The sequence below is a fragment of the Trachypithecus francoisi genome, unplaced genomic scaffold (genome assembly GCF_009764315.1).
Source record: "Trachypithecus francoisi isolate TF-2019V2 unplaced genomic scaffold, Tfra_2.0 Lachesis_group14, whole genome shotgun sequence".
NCBI lineage: Eukaryota > Metazoa > Chordata > Mammalia > Primates > Cercopithecidae > Trachypithecus > Trachypithecus francoisi.
In genome coordinates this window covers 19,967,183-19,988,651 of record NW_022681459.1, presented here as the reverse complement: position 1 = coordinate 19,988,651, position 21,469 = coordinate 19,967,183, and the positions used below count along the sequence as shown (strand labels likewise).

At 40.8% G+C, this 21,469-nt stretch overlaps 2 protein-coding genes and 1 long non-coding RNA gene across 22 annotated transcripts in view; 2 read left to right on the top strand and 1 right to left on the bottom strand.

The window, feature by feature from the left end:
- PAXBP1 (PAX3 and PAX7 binding protein 1) overlaps positions 1-14,650 on the top strand; it is a 38,977-nt gene extending 24,327 nt beyond the window's left edge. Inside the window, exons 12-18 of one of the 3 annotated variants that reach the window (XM_033232341.1) lie at positions 1,782-1,926; positions 3,550-3,671; positions 4,710-4,786; positions 5,147-5,213; positions 9,909-9,950; positions 10,718-10,872; positions 13,490-14,650. In XM_033232341.1, coding sequence (XP_033088232.1) covers positions 1,782-1,926; positions 3,550-3,671; positions 4,710-4,786; positions 5,147-5,213; positions 9,909-9,950; positions 10,718-10,872; positions 13,490-13,607 — 726 coding nt within the window. In that variant the 3' untranslated portion in view covers positions 13,608-14,650. Of the gene's footprint in view, positions 1-1,781; positions 1,927-3,549; positions 3,672-4,709; positions 4,787-5,146; positions 5,214-6,781; positions 7,074-9,803; positions 9,951-10,717; positions 10,873-13,489 lie in introns of those variants that run through there. The other 2 variants (XM_033232340.1, XM_033232342.1) reach the window with 2 other exon arrangements.
- LOC117095704 lies at positions 14,395-21,088 on the bottom strand. Its single transcript, XR_004442134.1, has 3 exons — positions 19,256-21,088; positions 16,968-18,386; positions 14,395-16,349 (listed from the first exon to the last, which is right to left on the bottom strand). It is a non-coding gene; the product is annotated as an uncharacterized LOC117095704 (long non-coding RNA).
- Positions 20,393-21,469, top strand: part of SYNJ1 (synaptojanin 1) — a 103,837-nt gene continuing 102,760 nt past the window's right edge. For 13 of the 18 annotated variants that reach the window (XM_033232321.1, XM_033232335.1, XM_033232330.1 and 10 more), the window contains exon 1: positions 20,393-20,490. In XM_033232321.1, coding sequence (XP_033088212.1) covers positions 20,396-20,490 — 95 coding nt within the window. In that variant the 5' untranslated portion in view covers positions 20,393-20,395. Of the gene's footprint in view, positions 20,600-21,469 lie in introns of all 18 variants that reach the window. The other 5 variants (XM_033232339.1, XM_033232327.1, XM_033232331.1 and 2 more) reach the window with 1 other exon arrangement.

Genomic DNA, 21,469 nt, shown 5'->3' with positions numbered 1-21,469 from the left:
GGTAGACAGCAAAGGCCCGAGACTGTGTTTTGGAGTTGTTTTTCAGTGTCGCCCACTCCTCTGCCCCACAGCTTCCAGCTGTCTCAGCCTTCCTGAACTCCACCCTCTGTCTCCTCCACTCAGCAAGACTGCTCTGCTGCCCTGAACTAGCACCTCACCTCATTTGATTCCTTTCTTTCAAGGGTCATAGTCTTGTGCTGCCTGTGTTCCATTGTATTTTGTCCAGTTCTTTTGTATTTTCTTCAGCTTTTAAGTTCCGGAGTACATGTGCAGATTTGTTACTTAGGTGAACATGTGGCATGGTGGTTTACAGCACAGGTCGACCCATGGCCTTGGTATTAAGCTAGCATCCAGTAGCTGTTGATGCTCTCCCTCCACTAAGTCCCCACCCCCACCCCCCAACAGGCCTCAGTGTGTGTGGTTCCCAGTATGTGTCCATATGTTCTCATTGTTCAGCTTTCACTTGTGAGAACATGTGGTGTTTGGGTTTCTGTTCTTGCGTTAGTTTGCTGAGGATAATGGCTTCTAGCTCCATCCATGTCCCTGCAAAGGACATGACCTCGTTCCTTTTTATGGCTGCATAGTATTCCATGGTGTATATGTACCACATTTTCTTTATCCAGTCTATAATTGATGGGCATTTGGGTTGATTCCATGTCTTTGCTATCGTGAATAGTGTTGCAGTGAACATACATATGCTTGTAGCTTTATAATAGAATGATTTATATTTCTGTTGGTATATACCCCGTAATGGGATTGCTGGGTCAAATGGTATTTCTGCCTCTAGATCTTTGAGGAATTGCCACACTGTCTTCCACAATGGTTGAACTAATTTACACTCCCCCTAATAGTGTAAAAGCGTTCCTTTTTCTCCAAAACGTTACCAGCATCTGTTGTTTCTGGACTTTTTAATAATTCCTATTCTGATTGGTGTGGGATGGTAGCTTATTGTGGTTTTGATTTGCATTTCTCTGATGATCAGTGATGTTGAGCTTTTTTTCATGTTTGTTGGCTACATGAATGTCTTCTTTTGAGAAATGTCTGTTCATGTCTTTTGCCCACTTTTTAATGGGATTGTTTTTTTCTTACACATTTAAGTTTCCTCTAGACTCTGGATATTAGACCTTTGTCAGATGCACAGATTGCAAAAATTTTCTCCCATTCTGTAGGTTGTCTATTCATTCTGATAATAGTTTCTTTTGCTGTGTAGAAGCTCTTTAATTGAATTAGATGCCATTTGTCAATTTTTGCTTTTGTTGCAGTTGCTTTTGGTGTTTTTGTCATGAAATCTGCCCATGCCTATGTCCTGAATGGTATTGACTAGATTTTCTTCCAGGATTTTTATAGTTTTGGAGTGTACATTTAAGTCTTTAATCCATCTTGACTTAATTTTTGTATATAGTGTAAGGAAGGAGTCCATTTTCAGTTTTCTATATATGGCTAGCCAGTTCTCCCAGCACCATTTATTAAATAGGGCATCTTTTCCCCGTTGCTTGTTTCTGTCAGGTTTGTTGGAGATCAGATGGTTGTAGGTGTGCAGTCTTAGTGCTAAGTTCTCTATTCTGTTCCATTGGTCTATGTGTCTGTTTTTGTATCAGTACCATGCTGTTTTGGTTACTGTGGCCTTACAGTTTGAAATCCGGTAGCATGATATCTCCAGCTGTCCAGTTTTTAGTTGTTTACAACCAAAGGTTAAATCCAGTTATTGTTTCTCTTATCACAGCTGGAAGCTGAAATACCCACTATTTTAGTATTTGGGTAACCTTTTAAATGTCTTTTAGGCAAAATGTCGTGACTTTGAGAATATGCTGTGGTTTGAATCTTTGCTGTTTTATGGTTGTGAAGAACGAGAGCAAGAAAAAGATGATGTAGATGTTGCCCTACTACCTACCATAGTAGAAAAGGTGATTCTTCCTAAACTAACAGGTAAATCTCCTGTTCTCTGAATTGAGCATTCAGACACACTGGCTTTCCCAAATCTATTTTTATGAGTTTTTAATTCAGAGCATATTTCTTTATAGAAATTACATGAGAAGGCCGGGCGCGGTGGCTCAAGCCTGTAATCCCAGCACTTTGGGAGGCCGAGACGGGCGGATCACGAGGTCAGGAGATCGATACCATCCTGGCTAATACGGTGAAACCCCGTCTCTACTTAAAAATACAAAAAACTAGCCGGGCGACGAGGCGGGCGCCTGTAGTCCCAGCTACTCGGGAGGCTGAGGCAGGAGAATGGCGTAAACCCGGGAGGCTGAGCTTGCAGTGAGCTGAGATCCGGCCACTGCACTCCAGCCTGGGTGGCAGAGCAAGACTCCGTCTCAAAAAAAAAAAAAAAAAAAAAAAGAAATTACATGAGAAATAATAGTTACCACCTGGCCCAGAGATGACTTGAGGGCAGAGGGGTTCTTATCCTGGGACTTGAGGACCACTTTAGGGTGGGCCTGTAATTGAGTGCAGTAATTGCTTCATAGGTGAGGTTTAGAAATTCAAAGACTAGGCCGGGCGCGGTGGCTCAAGCCTGTAATCCCAGCACTTTGGGAGGCCGAGACGGGTGGATCATGAGGTCAGGAGATCGAGACTATCCTGGCTAATACAGTGAAACCCCGTCTCTGCTAAAAAATACAAAAAAAAAAAACTAGCCAGGCGACGAGGCGGGCGCCTGTAGTCCCAGCTACTCGGAAGGCTGAGACAGGAGAATGGCGTGAACCCGGGAGGCGGAGCTTGCAGTGAGCTGAGAGCCGGCCACTGCACTCCAGCCTGGGCGGCAGAGCAAGACACCATCTCGAAAAAAAAAAAAAAAAAAAAAAGAAATTCAAAGACTAACTGAAGCAAAATTATACATAGTTTGAGGGAGGGTATGTATTTATGTGGGGAGCAATTTCTTTTTTTTTTTTTTTTTTTTTTGAGGCGGAGTCTCGCTCTGTCGCCCGGACTGGAGTGCAGTGGCCGGATCTCAGCTCACTGCAAGCTCCGCCTCCCGGGTTCACGCCATTCTCCTGCCTCAGCCTCCCGGGTAGCTGGGACTACAGGCGCCGCCACCACGCCCGGCTAGTTTTTTTTTGTATTTTTAGTAGAGATGGGGTTTTACCGTGTTAGCCAGGATGGTCTCAATCTCCTGACCTCGTGATCCGCCCGTCTCGGCCTCCCAAAGTGCTGGGATTACAGGCTTGAGCCACCGCGCCCGGCCTTGGGGAGCAATTTCAGTACTTTCATAAGTTCCTCTAAAAAGATTAGGAATCATTGATATAGGAATTTATTTTGAATACTAGAAATGTTAGTTTGAAATTCTTGATGCCAAGACAACATTTCTACAGAAATCCTCTTTTTTCCTAATCTTCATTTTCCCCAAGTACCAGAAATAAGAATAATCTATCCTCTCTCCACATCCCTATCCCTCCAAATTCCCACAGTTAATAGCACAAAGAAGACTAAAGCTTATATTGTAGAGAAAGAGGAAAAATAAATTAGGATTGACATTAATAGAGGTCTGCTTGACAAAAAATTTAAGCTACAATTGGCTTCTGTGTCTCAATCCTCTTTTTTTCTTAATAGTGATAGCTGAAAATATGTGGGACCCTTTTTCTACAACACAGACTTCAAGAATGGTGGGAATTACACTAAAATTAATCAATGGATATCCTTCAGTAGTGAATGCAGAAAATAAAAATACACAGGTAATTTAGTATCTTTGGAAGACTTTTTTTTTTTTTCCTCTTTCTATTGAATATGAGCAAGCATTGAGAGAATGAGTTGTTATCCTAAACCAATCAGAAATCTGGTTCTCTCACTTGGGCCATCAGGGCTGTTAAAGCCTGAAATACACAAAATTTGAGATGTTAGGTTTTTTTTCTTTTTTTTATACCTAGTCCCACAGAGAGATGCTAGTTTTCAGTTTAAAAAAATTAATAAAGAAGGAAGATGGCATCAGTTTAAATAGCCTTTCATTATTATGATTTCTCACCACCACACCTCAGTCCCAATCCAACTAGTCAAATGTCCTTTTAAGGACTGTATTTTTGGGGGGGAAATGAGAAACTAAAATGTTAACAATTGATAATTTAAGCTTGTCCAAACCATGGCCCATGGGCATGTGGCCCAGGACGGCTTTGAATGCAGCCCAACACAAATTTGTAAACTGTCTTAAAACATGAAATTTATGCACAGACCCTGCCCCCCCCACCCCGTTTTAAATTTTTTAATTTTTTTTAGCTCACAGCTATCATTAGTGTCAGTGTATTTTATGTGCGGCCTAAGATAGTTCTTTCAGTATGGCCCAGAGAACCCAAAAGATTGGGCACCCAAACCAATTAAACAGCGTATGAAACAACTAGATACTGTTTTATAACTAGTTTCCACACTTAAAGGTAATGCTCTTCAGGGGCCTTTCATAGGAGCTATTTAAATGTAGAGAAGGTGGGGTGTTCTTTGTCATTGTTGAATTTTCACTTTGAGAACTTGATTATGTGTCTGGTCTTAAATCTTTATGTAGACTAAGGGATTGAAAGATTTCTAAAGTTTTATTGCATGGCAGTTGTTGAGGAATGAACTAATAGATTATTAAATATTAATTACTTTAGGGTCTTCAATGAGGAAAATTAAAAATTTGGAAAACTAGTTCACTCAGTTCAATATTCAGTTACATGATTTGGAATATGTCTTATTTTTTTGTCATAGTGCTTATTAAAATGTGTGATCTACTTTTAACTCTTTAGGTATACCTAAAGGCACTTTTATTGAGAATGAGAAGAACTTTAGATGACGATGTCTTTATGCCCTTATATCCCAAAAAGTAAGTAACTCTGAAGAATATGAAAGATAATATTCTCCATTGTCTTTCAGAGAAGGCTTATAAAATTCTGAAAAACTAGCTTCAAATACAAACTTCACCCTCGTAGTGTATTACAGAGACTAGATTAGTGGGGAGATTGTTCCCTTAAGCAGAACAAAACAATTAATACTCTTATGTTCTCCCTGAGTGTCTCAGAGTAAATTTCCATTGCCTTTTTAACATACTATCTTCCAGAATGCAATTATTTGAAAAATTAAAGAATTAGTTTACCTGTTTTGTAGAAAAATCTTTTGTCTAGGAATCATATGGCACTTACATATAAAATATCTGATCATGGTATGTTTCTCTGTTTTTACTTAGTGTCTTAGAAAATAAAAATTCTGGGCCTTACTTGTTTTTTCAACGACAGTTTTGGTCTTCAGTTAAGGTACGTATTGTCATAGACAATCTAAAATACTCAGATTTCGTTTGACTTCGTATATTATATTTTGCAGAGTGTTTTGTTTTTTATTAACTCCATAGGCTTAGATCTATTTATATGTATACCCAAAATCTCCATTTTATAAAGTAATTTTATTCCAAAAGTTCATTCAAGTTTGATATTTTCACAGGAGAAAGTGATTTCTGAGTTCCAAAGTAAGGTCCATGGTACTCAACAAAATGCCTGACTAAGCTGCAATTAATTTTTTAGCAAGTAGATTACAGTAGTCCTCCCCATATCCATGGGGATAAGATGCCCAGTGGCTACCTGAAACCACAGATGGTACCAAACCCTATATATACTGTTGTTTCCTCTACATACATACCTATGATAAAGTTTAATTTATAAATTGGGCACAATAAGAAATTAGCAATAACTAATAATAGAGCAATTATTAGTAATACACTGTGGTAAAGGATATATGAATGTAGTTTCTCTTTCTCTCAAAATACGTTATCGCACTGTGCCACAGCTGACTGAAACCACAGATAAGGAGGACTGCTGGAGCAGATACTCTTCTGAGGTTTGGGGATATAGCAGTAAGCAAGCTAGAAGTGGAATCTTTGTGGAGTTCATAGTCCAGCACAGTTGACATCAAATAGGTAATCGCAGGTGTGATGAGTTATGAAAGGGGACATTCAAGGTAATGTGGAACATATGAAAAGGGCACAGAGACCTTGACTAGCCAGTCCCAGAAGATTTCCTTCCACCCTGAGGAAGTGATATTTAGATCTTTAGACCTGGAGCATAAATAGGAGTTAGCCCTGAGGTGAAAGAGAGCAGGCTACACTGGAGGCACTGAAGAAAGCATAGGACAGCTGGAGTGAGCAAGGAGGTCCATAGTCCAGATGATAGAGGATCTTGTAGGTCATTTGAAATACTTTGGTCCTTATCCCAAAAGTTGTAGGAAGTCACAGAAAGATTTTTTCCTTTAAAAAAAAAATTGATATGATTTACGTACAGTAAAATTCACTCTCTTTAGTGTATAGTTGTGTGAATTCTGATGAGCAGGTACAGCCATGCTATCTGCTGCTGCTGTACAGTCAAGGTCACAGCAAGCCCTGGCCACCTCCCAGTCTATGTCCTAGGAAGTGAAGGGAATTACATGATAGGCAGTCTTTGGAGTCTGGCTGCTTTCACTGAATACATTTGAGGTTCAGCCTTGCTGTCTGTGCAGGTGCACCAGAGTTGGGTTTTGGTTTTTTATTTAGTCCCTAATTAAGGGACATTTGGATTGTTTATCTTGGGACTCAGAAAACAATACCATAAAATGAAGGCCTCGGCCTCAGAAGAACTTTTTCTTTGACCTTCTCCTGCCCTCCTGTCTTTCAGTTCTGTTCTCCCTTGAGAGTTGACATAGAAACTAGAATCCCTGTTGCCCCAGGTGGGTCATAGACACCAGAACCCCTTTTCTGCAAAGCCAGCCATAAAACCTAAATATATTACTCTTAATTTTGGCTCTGCCTGTGTAAAAACTGGCCATAAAACATCTGACCTACCTTGTTTGATTATAGGTCATAAAACCCCCATTCCAGAGAAGGTCCTGCCCCATACCCAGAAAGAAAGAATGCTGCTGGGAGAGGCCAAGAAGAATCTGGATGGACAGGCCTTGTTGTGTGTCTTCTCTTGGTCTATGAGCAGTAGATCATACCTTTTTGTCCAGGCGTGTTTCTGCATGCCTGTACATACTTTGTTAAACCTAAACATAGAAGTAGACAGTTTCTCCTCCATCTTTGGGTCTTTACTCTGAAGGCTCTCATGTAACATAAAACTGTGATCAAATAAATTTACAGTTTCTCCTGTTAATTTGCCTCTTGTCAGTAATTTTCAGCGAAACTTCATAGGCCTGAGGGGAAGCTTTCCCTTGGTCCCAACATTTCCAATTTGGTTATGAACAAGGCTTCTATAAGGGTGTTCTGAATATGTAAGTTTCATTTCAGTTGGGTGAAACAGCTGGACAAAGCTGTCTTCCGAAGTGGCTGTATCATTTTGCGTTCTTACCAGTAACCTGTTACTGTCCTGGTTATTCTTTACTCCCACCGTACTTGCTGTTAGTGTTTTGCTTTTAAAGTTATTCTGTGGGGTGCAATATGGTATCTCATTGTGGTTTTCATTTGCATTTCCCTAATGACAGTCATGTGCTTATTTGCAATTCGTTTATGTATTTTGGTGAAATGTCTTCAGATCTTTTGCTTAGGTTTTAAATTGGGCTTCTTACTAAGCATTGAGTTCTATATTCTGGAGAGAAGTCCTTTATCATATAAATGATTTGCAGATTTTTTTTTTTTTCAGTTTGTGGCTTATCTTTCCATTCTAATAGTCTTCCATATGCAGAAGTTCTTAATTTTGATGAAGTCTAGTTTTTCTTTTTTTCCTGTTACGGATTGTGCTTTAGATGTCGTATCTAAGAAATCTTTGCCTAACTTGAAGCCACAAAAGTCTTCTATCCTTTCTTCTAGAAGTTTCATAGTTCTAAGTTTTACGTTTAGGTCTGTGACTCTTTTCAAGTTAATTTTTATTATAGGGTATGAGGCCTGGATTAAGGTTTATTTGTTCCAGGACTATTTGTTGAAAAGGCTATCCTTTGTCCTGTGAACACCGAAAATTTGAGACAGGTCTCAGTTAATTTAGAAAGTTTATTTTGCCACGATTGAGGACGCACCCGTGACACAGCCTTAGGAGGTTCTGATGACATGTGCCCAAAGTGGTCGGGGCATAGCTTGGTTTTATACATTTTAGGGAGATATGAGACATCAATCGATACATTAGTTCCATCCAGAAAGGTGGAGACAGCTCAAAGCAAGGCCCCCCCATTGGGGACTTCCAGGTCACATGTAGGTGAGAGAGAGATGGTTCCTTTCTTTGGAGTTTCTGATAAGTTTTTCCAGAAGAGGCAATCAGAATATGCATCGGTCTCCATGAGCTGACAGATGACTTTGAATAGAATGGGAGGCAGATTTGCTCTGAGCGGGGTTCCCAGCTTGAAGAGGCCCAACATATTTCCCTTTCACAGTCCATTGAATTGCTTTTGTACCTTTGTTGAAAACCAGTTAACTATATATGTGTGTCATGGAAGGGTTTAAGGTAAGTAAACAAATTGCCTTTTTTTTTTTTTTTAATTTTTTTATTTAAAGAGATGAGGTCTTGCTGTGTTGCCCAGGCTGGTCTTAATCGCCTGAGCTCAAGTGGTCCTCCTTCCTTGGCTTCCCAAAGTACTGGGATTACAGGTATAAGCCACTGTGCCCAGGCATAAATTGCTATTTTTAAGATTACTCTGTCTGCTATGTGGAGATAATAGATTGAAGTAGGTATGGATAGTAATAATGAAAATGGGAATTGGTATTTATTGTGTATTTTAGGGGAACTAGTATTTATTGTGTGTTTACTATGTACCAAGCGCTGTGCCGTACCTTTGACATAGATTATCTTGAATCCTCAGAATGACTCAATGAGGTACCGACTGTTTTTTCACTTTACTGATGGGGCAGTGAGGCACACAATAACCTGCCCAGGGTCATTCCCCTGGTAATTAGAGATGGGATTCAAACTCAGGCCAGTCTGACTCTTGAGCAGCTCTTCTCAACTGGGCTTCTGTGGGAGACTTAATACCTAATGCCCTAAAGCCTCCGTTGTCTATAATGAATTCTCCTCTTTCCCGTGCATCTGTAACAGTACTAACTATGTATCATTCTTGGGAGAACTGAGTAAAGAGCCACACAAATCATTTTCTGTAGATTTGGAACTCTTGCAGAGCCCTGCTTAAGAAAGGCTACTCCATGCTCTTGCTCATAATTACTGGAGTAACTGCAGGGTTCCGAAGAGATTAAGGTGGGTTGGATTTGGGGGATGGCAGCAGGAACTGAGGGAAATGGAGAGACTGGATGGTGATGGAGACACACAACTTGAGAGAGAGGTCAGGAATGACCTCCAGACCCCTGGCACGAGCAGCTGGTTGAATAGTGTTACCATTTACTAAGTTGAGAAACAACTGGGAAACTATAAGTTTTTATGGTGGGATGGGATGAGGCTTCCATTTTATGATGATAGCTTTCACTTTCTATGTATTGATTGAGCTTGGGTAGCTTGAGATGCACAGTGATATAACTTGGTTGTAGTTCGTGATATGTGGTAGCCATGCAGGGTTGTAGTCAGACTCTCCCATCCTTTGTGGGCGGGGGTGGGGGGGTGGGGGGGTGGGGGTGTGCATAGAACCAGCTGGAGTGTAATTTTGAATGGAGGACACTTACCTAAGAATTAGCACTCCCTAACTGTCTGCGAAGATGGAAAATGTTCTATATCTATGCTGACCAGTGCTGTAGCCACTAGCTACATGTGGCTGTTTCAGTTTTGACTAATTAAAATTGAATATTCAAATGTAACCATTCTAGGAAATATCTGTACCATTGAAAGTATTAATATTTCTTAGTACTTTGCAAGACAGGGTCTGCTGTATTTCATGTGGTGTTTTACTATGTAACTTATTTACTTTGTACTTAATCTAATTGTGTCACGTTACCTATTTTTTCTTCTTTCCAGCTATTAGGCAATTTTCTTCAGTGGTATGGCATTTTCTCGAATAAAACTCTACAAGAGTTATCAATAGATGGTTTATTAAATCGATATATTCTCATGGCTTTTCAGAATTCAGAATATGGAGATGACAGCATCAAAAAAGCCCAAAATGTGAGTTAAATGACATAGGTGTAGTTTTTAAAGCATATGAGTTAAAATGAATTAAGTTTTTGTTTGTTTGAAGAGGGATTTGAGAATTTTATGAAACCCCTTTGATTACTGGACTTGCATGTAAGGTTGACAGTTTGCCTACCCAGGTAGTTCCAAACCCCTACAACTTTTTTTACATAAAAATGCATACTATTATATATATCTATCCATCTGTATCCATATTTTGTAGATATTAGTAAAAGTTTTAATATTTTGTAGGTATAAATAAAAGCTTTAATTTCAGGATAATAATAACCTTACTATCTTAACCTCAGTCTGGGCCAACTCGACTCCCGTTGTCCGCATGCACGGATGCCTATTCATGGAATTATTGCGGGGGATGGGGGCACTGTGATTTCATTTTTATACCACTCATATTTTTACATCAAAAACTGCTGAAAAAGGAAACTCAGTTTATTTAGGCCATCCTAGAAGACTGGAAAATGAAGCAGTTGGTTGTCAGTTTTACATTACTAATTTACTCAAATATTGGACAGATTTTCTTTTGCTTTGAGTGCCTAACCCATTGGTTGGGGTAAAAATTCAGGTATATTGGTTTAGTTAACGTAGGAAGTCAGATTTAAAAGAATATTTCTTCAGAGTAATTGCTGTAGCTCAGAAGCATGTCTTCTGGTGAAATACATTTATACCCGTTATCCAGACTTTGCTTTTAATACTTTAATTTATTCTGTCTTAAATATTTTATTTTACATCTTTCTTCTCCACAGGTAATCAATTGTTTCCCCAAACAATGGTTCACGAATCTGAAAGGAGAAAGGACTATTTCTCAGTTAGAAAACTTTTGCCGATACCTTGTACACTTAGCAGATACAATTTATAGAAACAGTATTGGGTGCTCTGATGTGGAAAAAAGAAATGCAAGGTAATTTTGTAATTAATGAAATGGTAATCTAGAGTTGTTTTAGTTGCCAGATTTAGTATTAAAATGTTTTAAGTAGAAATATTTATATTTTAGTTTAAATTGTATGTTCACTTAGTATTATAAACCTGCCAAAAATGCACATAATTTTTCGTTTTTGCAGTTTTTACTTTATCTTTTTTTCAGTAGTTATTTATGAAGATACTAAGGAAAGACTTCTGGTAAGGACCAGCCCCTCAGGGGAGTGAATCAATGGTGGTTTTCTCTGTCCCCCTCTTTGAAGAATTAGAGAGGTCTCAGACTCTCTTGTTTGGAGTTTCATTATACAGATGTAAATTCAAGGTTATCTCCCAATTTGGGGAAATTTTTTGTTTTAATCCATATTATGAACTAGAGGTTATCACTAATGGCTTTTTGGGAGCAGCTTATTTCTAATTTGTATCAAGGGTTGTAAGAAAAGAGTGAATGAACCATTAGCCTTTCTGTGGGCATTAATTATGGATATTCAGGTAATTCTGGGATAAATCTCTAGCATAAAAAGTAAATAATAGCACTAGGGCAGTTTGAAGGAATTGTCTTTTTAAATTTTTAATTTCATATATCTTTGTAATGTCAAAGTTTCATTTTTGTTTAGATCACACCATTAGTCATACCACTATAACAAAACCTTCTTCCGTTCCCTCATTCCCCTTTCTTGAAAACAGACCTTATTTTCCTGCAAGAAAATCGGATATTTTTTCCACAATAAAATTAAAGTAGCTATTAAAGATTTTAGGCCGGGCGAGGTGGCTCATGCCTATAATCCCAGCACTTTGGGAGGCTGAGGCAGGCGGATCATGAGGTCAGGAGATCGAGACCATCCTGGCCAATATAGTGAATCCCCGTTTCTACTAAAAATACAAAAATTAGGTGGGCGTGGTGGTGCATGTCTGTAGTCCCCCCTACTCGGGAGCCTGAGGCAGACAGAGGTTGTAGTGAGCTGAGATTGTGCCACTGCACTCCAGCCTGGCGATAGAGCAAGACTGCATCTCAAAAAACAACAAAACAGATTTTAATGGTAAAATTCTTTGGCAGGTTTTGGTTGATTTGGTTTTGTTCTTAGTGTGTGCCATTTTATTATTTGTTGGCACTAACATTTTTTCTCAGTGTGTTGTTTTCTACTAGATAAGTTTTATCACATTTTAAACTTTGATTTACATACATTTAACAGTGTTTCTGTTTGGGAGTTAACAAATAGTGTTTACTTTTCTACAGAAAAGAACTTTAACAGCCATGTAAGCACCTGCTTTGTGCAATGCATATAAAGCAGGTTTCACATGGGTTGCCAAGTTTTGCAAATTCTAATTCTTCCCTAATAGGTGCTTACTACAATTCTGTAGAAGAGATGAGACAATTACTAATGTCATATTACGTCTTGTTTCTTATGAGTGGTTTCAGCTGACTGTTAAAACAGTCATTCTTAAAGTGTAGTCCCTAGACCAGCAGTATCAGCATGACACTGGGAGTTTGATAGACTTGCAAGTTCTCAGGCCCCACTCTGGGCCTACTGAATATAACTCTTGGAGTGGGGCCAGGGATGATCTGCATTTCAGCGATTCTCTAGGTAATTCTGATGTGTGCTAAAATTTGAGGATTACTTCCTAATAAGAAAGCAGAATGCCTTCTAGCTGGGGTGATAAGGAAAGTCAGATTATTTAGTGAATTTTGGTGGAGTGAAAATGACGCTGGATCTTGATGGATTGGTGATGAAAAGACACAAATACCTTTTGTGTTCCAGGTATATGCTGAAAGAGCCAGGACTCTGGTTTGAGAAGGAATGGGAGACAGTCCTCTGAAGTAGTTTGAAAACAGACTGCTTTCTTTTCTTTTGCAATATTAATGAAACTCATTGATCTCAATGAATTTTGTGTTTTTTTTTTAAGTGGGTCCCCTGTCTCTGGGCTAGTCATTTAAACATATGTAAGTTTTGTTTTATATGGATAAATGTAAACTTTATTTTATTTTATTTTATTTATTTATTTTTTTTTTGAGACGGAGTCTCGCTCTGCCGCCCAGGCTGGAGTGCAGTGGCCGGGTCTCAGCTCACTGCAAGCTCCGCCTCCTGGGTTTACGCCATTCTCCTGCCTCAGCCTCCCAAGCAGCTGGGACTACAGGCGCCCGCCATGTCGCCCGGCTAGTTTTTTGTATTTTTTAGTAGAGACGGGGTTTCACCATGTTAGCCAGGATGGTCTCGATCTCCTGACCTCGTGATCCGCCCGTCTCGGCCTCCCAAAGTGCTGGGATTACAGGCTTGAGCCACCGCGCCCGGCCTATTTTATTTTATTTTAGTAGAGACGGGGTTTCGCCATGTTGGCCAGGCTGGTCTTGAACTCCTGACCTCAGGTGATCGACACGCCTCAGCCTCCCAAAGTGCTAGGATTACAAGCGTGAGCCACTGTGCCCAGGCTTTTTTTTTTTTTTTCTTTTCTACATGCTGTAGCTTGTATATCTGTTTCCCTTCTTTGAAAATGTGTGCTTGGAAAAATTGATTGCAGAAGCTCTAAAATAGCCATGAAATCAGTAGCAAATTTTCTCTTAGATGTACTAATTAATGAGATGCTGCTATATTTTTTTCTTTTAGGGAAAACATAAAACAGATAGTAAAACTCCTTGCAAGTGTTCGAGCTTTGGATCATGCTATGTCTGTTGCAAGTGACCACAATGTGAAAGAATTTAAGTCTTTGATTGAAGGAAAATAGATCTGTGAGACTGAAAAACCTATTTGCTTGATTACCATTCCCAATGTGTAAATTTTGTATATATGTAAAGTTTCTTAAACTGTAAAATAGCGATTCTTGTTTTAATACAAAAAACATATTCAATACTGTGTCCTTAAATGATATTTCTTCAGAATGAAAGGAATTCAGATTATTTCTAGGAGTCTATGAATGTTTACTGCCTGTCATACTTTGTTTACAGAAGTATTTTGTATGGTCATTTAAATTAACCTTCTCAGTTAATTGTCCCCTGTAAACGATGTGTGCAGTGTAAATTGTGTAATTATGCATATATATATTTATACCACCATGGATTTACTTTCACACTGGAAATTTGTGGTGTTTTTCTACAGAGGAAGCCTTTTAACAGCAGAAAATTATCCGGTAGCAAATTGTCTTAGGGAAATTACTACACTGTTGTAACAAAAGGGCTGGCAAGTGACTAAATGTTCATTACCTTTTGGTTAGCGTTGCTATCACTGTAGCTGTGCTGCCTTAACATTGAGAGTTGAGTTGTGGACTTAGTCGTTGAGTGAATGTTGAACTTTCTTCCTTGAATCAGCGTTAGAGTCAAATGTGGGTTTAATGTGAATGCTAAATGATATATGCAACATACTTTCAAATGGAACATAGAAATTTCACTTTTGAGAATAATAAACCCACAACCTAATTGCATGGTTTTGGGCTGACCGTCCTGTCTCATTCATGATTTTACTCCCTGCCCAGCTTGCACATACATGCATTTGAATTTTAGTAGTCTGTCATATTTAAAATCCCACATATGTGAGTTAAATATGCAATAAAGAATACGCCTTGCTGATTAGCCACACCCAGGCAATTTAATACCCATGGTCTTCTATAATGTTTATATCACATTGTAAATATTCAAAGAACTTGTTTTAAAGTTTATGCTTTCTGATTCTGTGATTTTCAAAAGAGGAATTTTTTGGAAATTAAGGACTATTGTTTGATAATTATATATGTAATTAAGCTTTAGCCAAGCATTAAATTAATTTTTAAATATATCCTTTGTTGTATTTTCCTGATGACTAAGTTTGCAGCATTTCAAATGACTAATAAAGTGGGACTATGAGCAGGCCCATTTGTACCCTTGATCAGAACATAATATGCAGAACAGTGTCATGCACTCTATTTCCTCTGTTAATTTTATCTTATCCCTATATCTTTGTATTAGTTCATTCTCAGGCTGCTATAGGGACATACCCAAGACTAGGTAATTTATAAAGTGGTTTAATTGACTCACAGTTCTGCATGGGTGGGAAGGCCTCAGGAGACTTACAATCATGACGAAAGGCACATCTTCATAGGGTGGCAACAGAGAGAATGAGTGTCTAGGGAAGGGGTAAGCCCCTTATAAAACCATGAGATTTCATGAGAACTCACTAGCAGGAGAACAGCATGGCAGAAACCACCTGCCATGATTCAGTTATCTCCACCTGGTCCTGCCCTTGACATGTGGGGATTATTACAATTCAAGGTGCGACTGGGTTGGGAAACAGCCAAACCAAAACAGTATTCATTCTGGATGAATTTTCTGTTACACCTTACTGGCCTACTTGTAGAATTAAAGTCAGAACACCTATTCCTCATTTTAAGTAGAATAAAACATATAAACATGTATATGTATCACATGCAGATCATTTAGGCCTTAAACTGCATATTATTTCCAAACCCATTAGACCAATTACCCTGCTTTTAAGAACTCTTAAACTCAGGCTTTTTATCCTATGAAATCTGTCAGGCTATAGGTTTCAGGAATGGGTTTGAACATCACACTAGGAATTTGATGTAGGGTACATAAAACCAATGGTTTTTCTATCTCAAGCAGAACATTTTTATTCCTGATATAGCTTAAGGACATTATTTCTTATGAAAGGAATTCTCAAAAGATAAATCCAGAACCATTTAAATAAAGCTGGTTTTGCTTTTTAGTTTTTTCTTTTGGAGCAATCCTCTGAATTAACTCCAAAATAGGTGACAAATGTTTTTAAGAAGGAAAACTATTGAAACAACATAGTCAAGAGTGACTAGTACTACTGTAGCCAATGATGTCGATGTCTCACCATGTCCCTGTTCTTGCCACTGGTGTCCTCTTGCAAGTACCTGCTCCTCTGCCTGAGGGCTTTTCTTTGGCCTGTGCAACAGGCTGGAGTGTCCTGGAGATACTTCTTGGAACAGATCTCAGCCAAGGGAGGAAAGGAATTGGAGGTTAAATGCCCCAGTGAGTCAGTTGGGGTCCTCTTGGGAGCAGACACTGAGATGGCATTAAATGTACAAGAAGTTTACTGGGGGGGAATGTGTACAAGAGAAAACAGGGGAGCCTGGAGGAGGCTGGGAAAGCTGTCAGTGAGGCAGGCAGGTTTCACCTGTGTGAAGGAAGGAGGGAGGGATGAAAGTCTCAGACATTGGTGCAGTTCTAAAGTTTCAGCAGGGCCAACTGGCAGCCCTGACAAGTACAACCAGGGTCTCCTTGGTAATATGAGATCTGAGAGAATTTCATGATCACCAAACCCAATTTGCTAATCTCTCAGGTAGGAAAGCAGATATGGTCCACATTGCCTACAAGAGGTCTTCAGCTGAGTAGAGCCATCGTTGCCTGCAGTGGTAACATTACCAGCATCCAGAATTGGGCAAAAATGGAAAATGCTAATAATCGTCCTCGAAATCATGAAACCCTTACAAAAATGGTCAAATGTTACAGAGCTGCAATATAAAATAGGAAACTGTAAGTTGCTACATTGTAGTGGTTGTTTATGGTTACAAGAGCTCTTCTTATCTCTAACATGGTAATAATACGTGTGTAATAAAGGGAGTCTTGCCCATTCACTGATTATGACAAAACATTTGATCTGTTGTTTCAAGTAAATGAAAATGAGAAAAACGCTGGCACTACACGTAGGAAGAAAAATTAAATATATCTGAATGTTTGGGAGGTCTTGTACTTTCATAAATGTTTTGAAGACTGCCCTCCAGAACTGAAACTGTCCATGGATATGGGGTTCACAGCTGCTAAGAGCTGCTTCAGACTGCCCAAACACAGGCTGAATATTGTTATATGGAATTGGTATCGAAGTGCAATGTAGACTGGCCCCTGGCTTGCTTCTGGACTCTAGCCCCCAGTAATTTTTACTGGGTTCCTGTCAGTCCTAACTCCAGAGGCTTAAAGGATACAATCATTCAGTACCATGAGAATCCCTAGCACATGACTTCTTAGGATCTTGTTAAATATCTTTAGGAAAATATATGAGAAAAGTTTTGACAAAACACTGCAGAAACCATTCTAAGCTACTTTGCAAAAACATTTTGATCATGAAAGCTTACCTTTTACGCGTAACCTTAGTGAAATTGCTGTTGCTTTGGGACCCAGAGTCAACTTGAACAACTTGAACACAGCTCTAATCTTGAAGGTTGAGCCCTGTTTTTGGCTCCGGCACTTTGATTTCCACAAGAATCCTTGTGTGTCATTAAAATAAACCCCCTTCACTTGATCTCTCTTCAGCTGGTCTCTTGTTCCAAATGAAAACACTTCATTTTTATCTATCACAAATTTCCTGTTTGTTCTAGTGGCAATTTCCTGTCTGTGGTACCTGCAAGTTATTTTTCAGTTTGTTTGTTTGTTTGTTTTTTCCCCCACAGTGATTCTGCTCTCGAGCTTATTAGTTCTTTATTCATAGGATTTCCATTTTTCTAATTTAAAATGTCATCCTTCACTGGTTACATTGAATTTCTTTAAAGAAAAAGCTAATGCTATTTGTAACCTACTGTTGCATTGTCTTTCAAGATCACTGTTTTCTCTTGAACAATGAGCGATTTCTTTCTCAGTCATTGGTGGGGAGCATGGCCAGGTACAACTAGGGTCTGCAGATCCTGCTATACTATACTATATTAGGACCAGGATCTGCAGAGCACTATACTAATTGCTCTGCAGATGCTGATCCTGATATAAAAGTTAGCCTGTGTAACCTGAGAAGAAGCTGTTAAAGGTTACTGAATCAGATTGTGACTATTTCCCTGATTTTCCATGTTGTCTAGCATTTTTGACACAAAAAAAGCCAGACAAAAGTGAAAAGCAGGTACTACTACTAATTCACATAGTAATCACCTGTCAAAATTTACAGCCATGCACTTGATATAGTTTTTTAATGTGATTGTTTGGGATTATCATTAATCATCTGTAAATACATAAATTCTTGTATAGTCTGCCTGGGACATACTATTAGGTTGGGCCATATATTGCCACTATGTGAGTTTTTTTTTTTTTAACCTATGGAAATAACAATTCCATGTTTCCACATAATGAATTGCATATTTCAACAAGAGTTACCCATAGGAGAAATAACTTGTTCACAAATCAACATTGAAAATTTAGGGTGTTTATCTTTAATTTGTTCTATTGGATGTGATATCTGAAACAGCTACCTGGGGCTGTCTCTCTCCTGATGGAAAGTCACATCAGCCTTGTGTTAACTTCTTTTAGCTGGTGTTACAAATTACCACAAACTGGGTGGTTTAAAACAACACAAATGTATTTTCTCGCAGTTCTGGAGGCCAGAATCAACAGGGCCATGCTCCTTCCAAAGGCTCCAGGCTCAAATCCTTCCTTGCCTCTTCCAACTTCTGACGGCTGCTGACAGCTTGGCTATTGCCACATCGCTCCAATCTCTGCTGCTGTCTTCGTATTACTTACTTGCTTTCTCTTTCTCTCTCTCGTGTGTGCGTGTTTAATTTTCCTCTGCTTCCCTGTTATAAGGACACTTGTGATTGCATCTAGGGCCCTAGGGCCCACCTGAATAATCCAAAATAATCTCAAGACCCTTAATCAAATCTGCAAATTACTCTAAATTAACATTCACAGACAAGAACATCTTTTTGAAGTAGCATTTTTTTAGCCTCCCACAGGCTCTTCATTGCTCAGTTTCAAGGGTTGAGTTGGTGTCAGCCTGTCTCTGTAGGCCCTTAGGATCTCACTAAGAAGTCTGTGTATGCCACTTAACCTATATTTTAAGTCATCCTACCCGAAAGACATTTCAAGGTCAGTGAAAATTTTTCCAGCTGTTGTCAAATGCTGTAGCAAAAGTAGAAGTATAAATAGGAAAGAGGGACAAGAAAAAGAAGATAGAACCAGTCAAGCCACTAGTCAAATTGCCTTTATGTTTTTCAAACTCTGGGCATGTTTTTACATGACTAAAATGAGATGTGGAAAAGCTGTGGCTGTCTAACAATCTAGGAATAAGAGTCTTGCTACCCTCCAGTTTAATTTGAAGAAAGAAGCAGGAATTCCAACCCAGAACCCAGAAATTTTGATCTAAATCTCCTTAGTTCCAAATAAAAAGGAACCAGGAATATGCAGAACATCTGTTCCTGAAAGAGCTTAGTACCCATGCTTCACACTATAAGAAAGGATGCGTTTCTAGTGTAGCCTTACAGACACATAGGCACGGTGGAAAGGATTTTGGGCTTTGGAGTAAGCAAGTTTGGTTTCAGTCCCCAACTCCTCTTGAAACTGAGTGATTTCAGTTGTCATAAAAGGTACCTCTCAAGCAATGCATTTCGTATCGACAGTTTTTTTCTGAGACAGTACTGAGATAGAAACCCCCTCCAGTTCTTACAACGAAATCCAAGAATCTTTGTATTTCTCCTTCATGACTTGAAGTGGCTTCTTTTCTAATAAATTTAGTTCCGTGTCCTGAAACCAGGGTGGGTGCAGCTTCTCTAAAATGGATGAAAAAATCAAGTCACATGACAGGGCCTGAAGAGGGAAATGATTTTTGCAACATAACCAAATTTAAATTCTGCTTTGGCTGTTAAAAACCAGAAGGAGAAGAGGTAAACAAAAAGCAAAGGCAAGTGGAGATGGTTTGAGTGCTGGGTTCTTCAGGTTTTCAATTCCTTTCTGCCCTGTTGGCTTTGACTTCATTCTCATACTTATAAGGTCTATTCAATGGAAGCAGAAATAAATCTATGGGACACGCTGATATTAGCCAGGAAGCACGATTTGTTGAAAAATGAGGATGAGATAAAAGGGTCAGGTGCCTTTAGTCACTAAATTCCAGGGTTGGCAAAAGCTATTCATCCTTCAGTGACAACCACAGCTGTAGTGGCCTCCCTACAGCCATGTTTTGTTGGACTCAGCCTTGAGATCCTGGTTTGTGACTTCCCACTCTCCATCGTATACACCTGAGCACTCTTCGATAGCACCCTGTGAGCTCCAGAACACACAAGAAAAGGCACCAAACAGAACTGTCCCAGAGCAGGCATTAGTTTTTCTTCTGCTACCTACCCCGACACTCAAGACTAGGAACTCGGTGCCGTTTGCTGGGCTGTCGACACCATGGACAGCTCTTCAGGCGCCACCTAGTTGGCTAGGCGAGCCGACCATATCGAGCCCTCCCTCCTCTCCCGTCAGGCCCGTGGGGGCAGCAGGGGGTGGTCCTGACGCCCAGCTTGGGTAGCAGCAATACGCAGCCCCCCAAGCTTTTCTCCTGAGTCCCTCCCCGGCGCTCACGCTCTGAAGAGCCCACGCAAAGGGACCAAGGAGGCCGGATCTTCCCTATCCTTGCACCCCCGGCGGTGGGATCGCAGCTCCGCCTGGGGGAGGCTGCAGGAGGCGAAAGTCGGTGGAGACTGAGGCTCCGGCCGCCGGCTGGTGCCCGGCCTGGCCTGTTGGCGCAGAGTGGGCGTGGTCTCCCTCCTGACGCCCCGCCCCTTCCCTCGCGAGGGGCGGATCTTCCGTCCGCTGCCGCGGCGCAATGCGGAAGAGATGGGCCTGCTGGAGCGGAAGTGACGCTTCTAGAGGCTGTGGCGGCGGCTGCGGGAGAAGGAGGAGGAGGAGCCGGAGGAAGGGGTGAGCAAGCCGGCGGGGGGCGGGGAGCGGCCGCGGCCAGACCCACCGGCAGCCGGGCGGGCGGACGCCTCCAAGACCAGCCTCTGTCTCCGCAGCCTCAGCGGGAGCGGTGAGGGGCGACCGCGAGCAGCCGGGGTGCGGGAGAGCGGGCGGGGTTGTGAGGAGACCACGGGTTGTGCAGGGCGCCGCGTCAGGCTGGGGGCTGGTGACAGCGGCTGTCAGCCTGCCCGCGAGAACGAACCGAATCCGCCTGGTCGCCGGGGCATCTCTTCTGGTGCATAAATGGAGGGTTTGGGCTTCTCGGCTCTTCATTCTCTCTGAGAAGGAGCCGTTTTCCCGGGCAGTCGACTTGCCGGGACCCCGAGGAGCCCCAGTCGGGTCGATGCCCCGAGTCATGACTCTTCCCGGGTGGCCATTCGTATTTTTCGGCCCCGCCTGCCGTCCCCCGAGCCGGCGGTAGCCCGGGGCAGGGGAGGCGGTGGTAACCTGTGCCGTTTCCCTTGCCCTTCGTCGCCACCCCCGGGAGAGCCTGTCGCGTAGAATAATCCTTTTCCTCCTCCTGCCCCCTAAGGAGCTTTGAACCAGCCTTGTCACCCTTCCCTTCCACCTCCGCTCCTTTCCCCTCGAAGGAACTGCTTGAAGTTTCCAAATCGGTTCCCTTTCAACGTAGTGACAGATCTTGAAGCAGGAAGCTGATAAACAACTCCGAACGAAATACGCTCAAAATTTTTCCTTTCAGTAAGCGTAAATTAAACGGGAAACTCAACCAAACCGTTGATGGACTTACAGTGTTAAAACCTTGTCTTGCCTTGGTATGAGAATTGGTAGCTTTTCCTCTTGCTTTTTGGTAAAATTAAGTGACGACTTATCTTTTGGAATAAGCCATTTTCTCCCTGAGCTGTCTGTTTTTTTCCCACCCCAACCCCCTATCAAAACCTGGCAGGGAGAGACTTTTGGATGCTTTGCAGTCCTTGCTGCA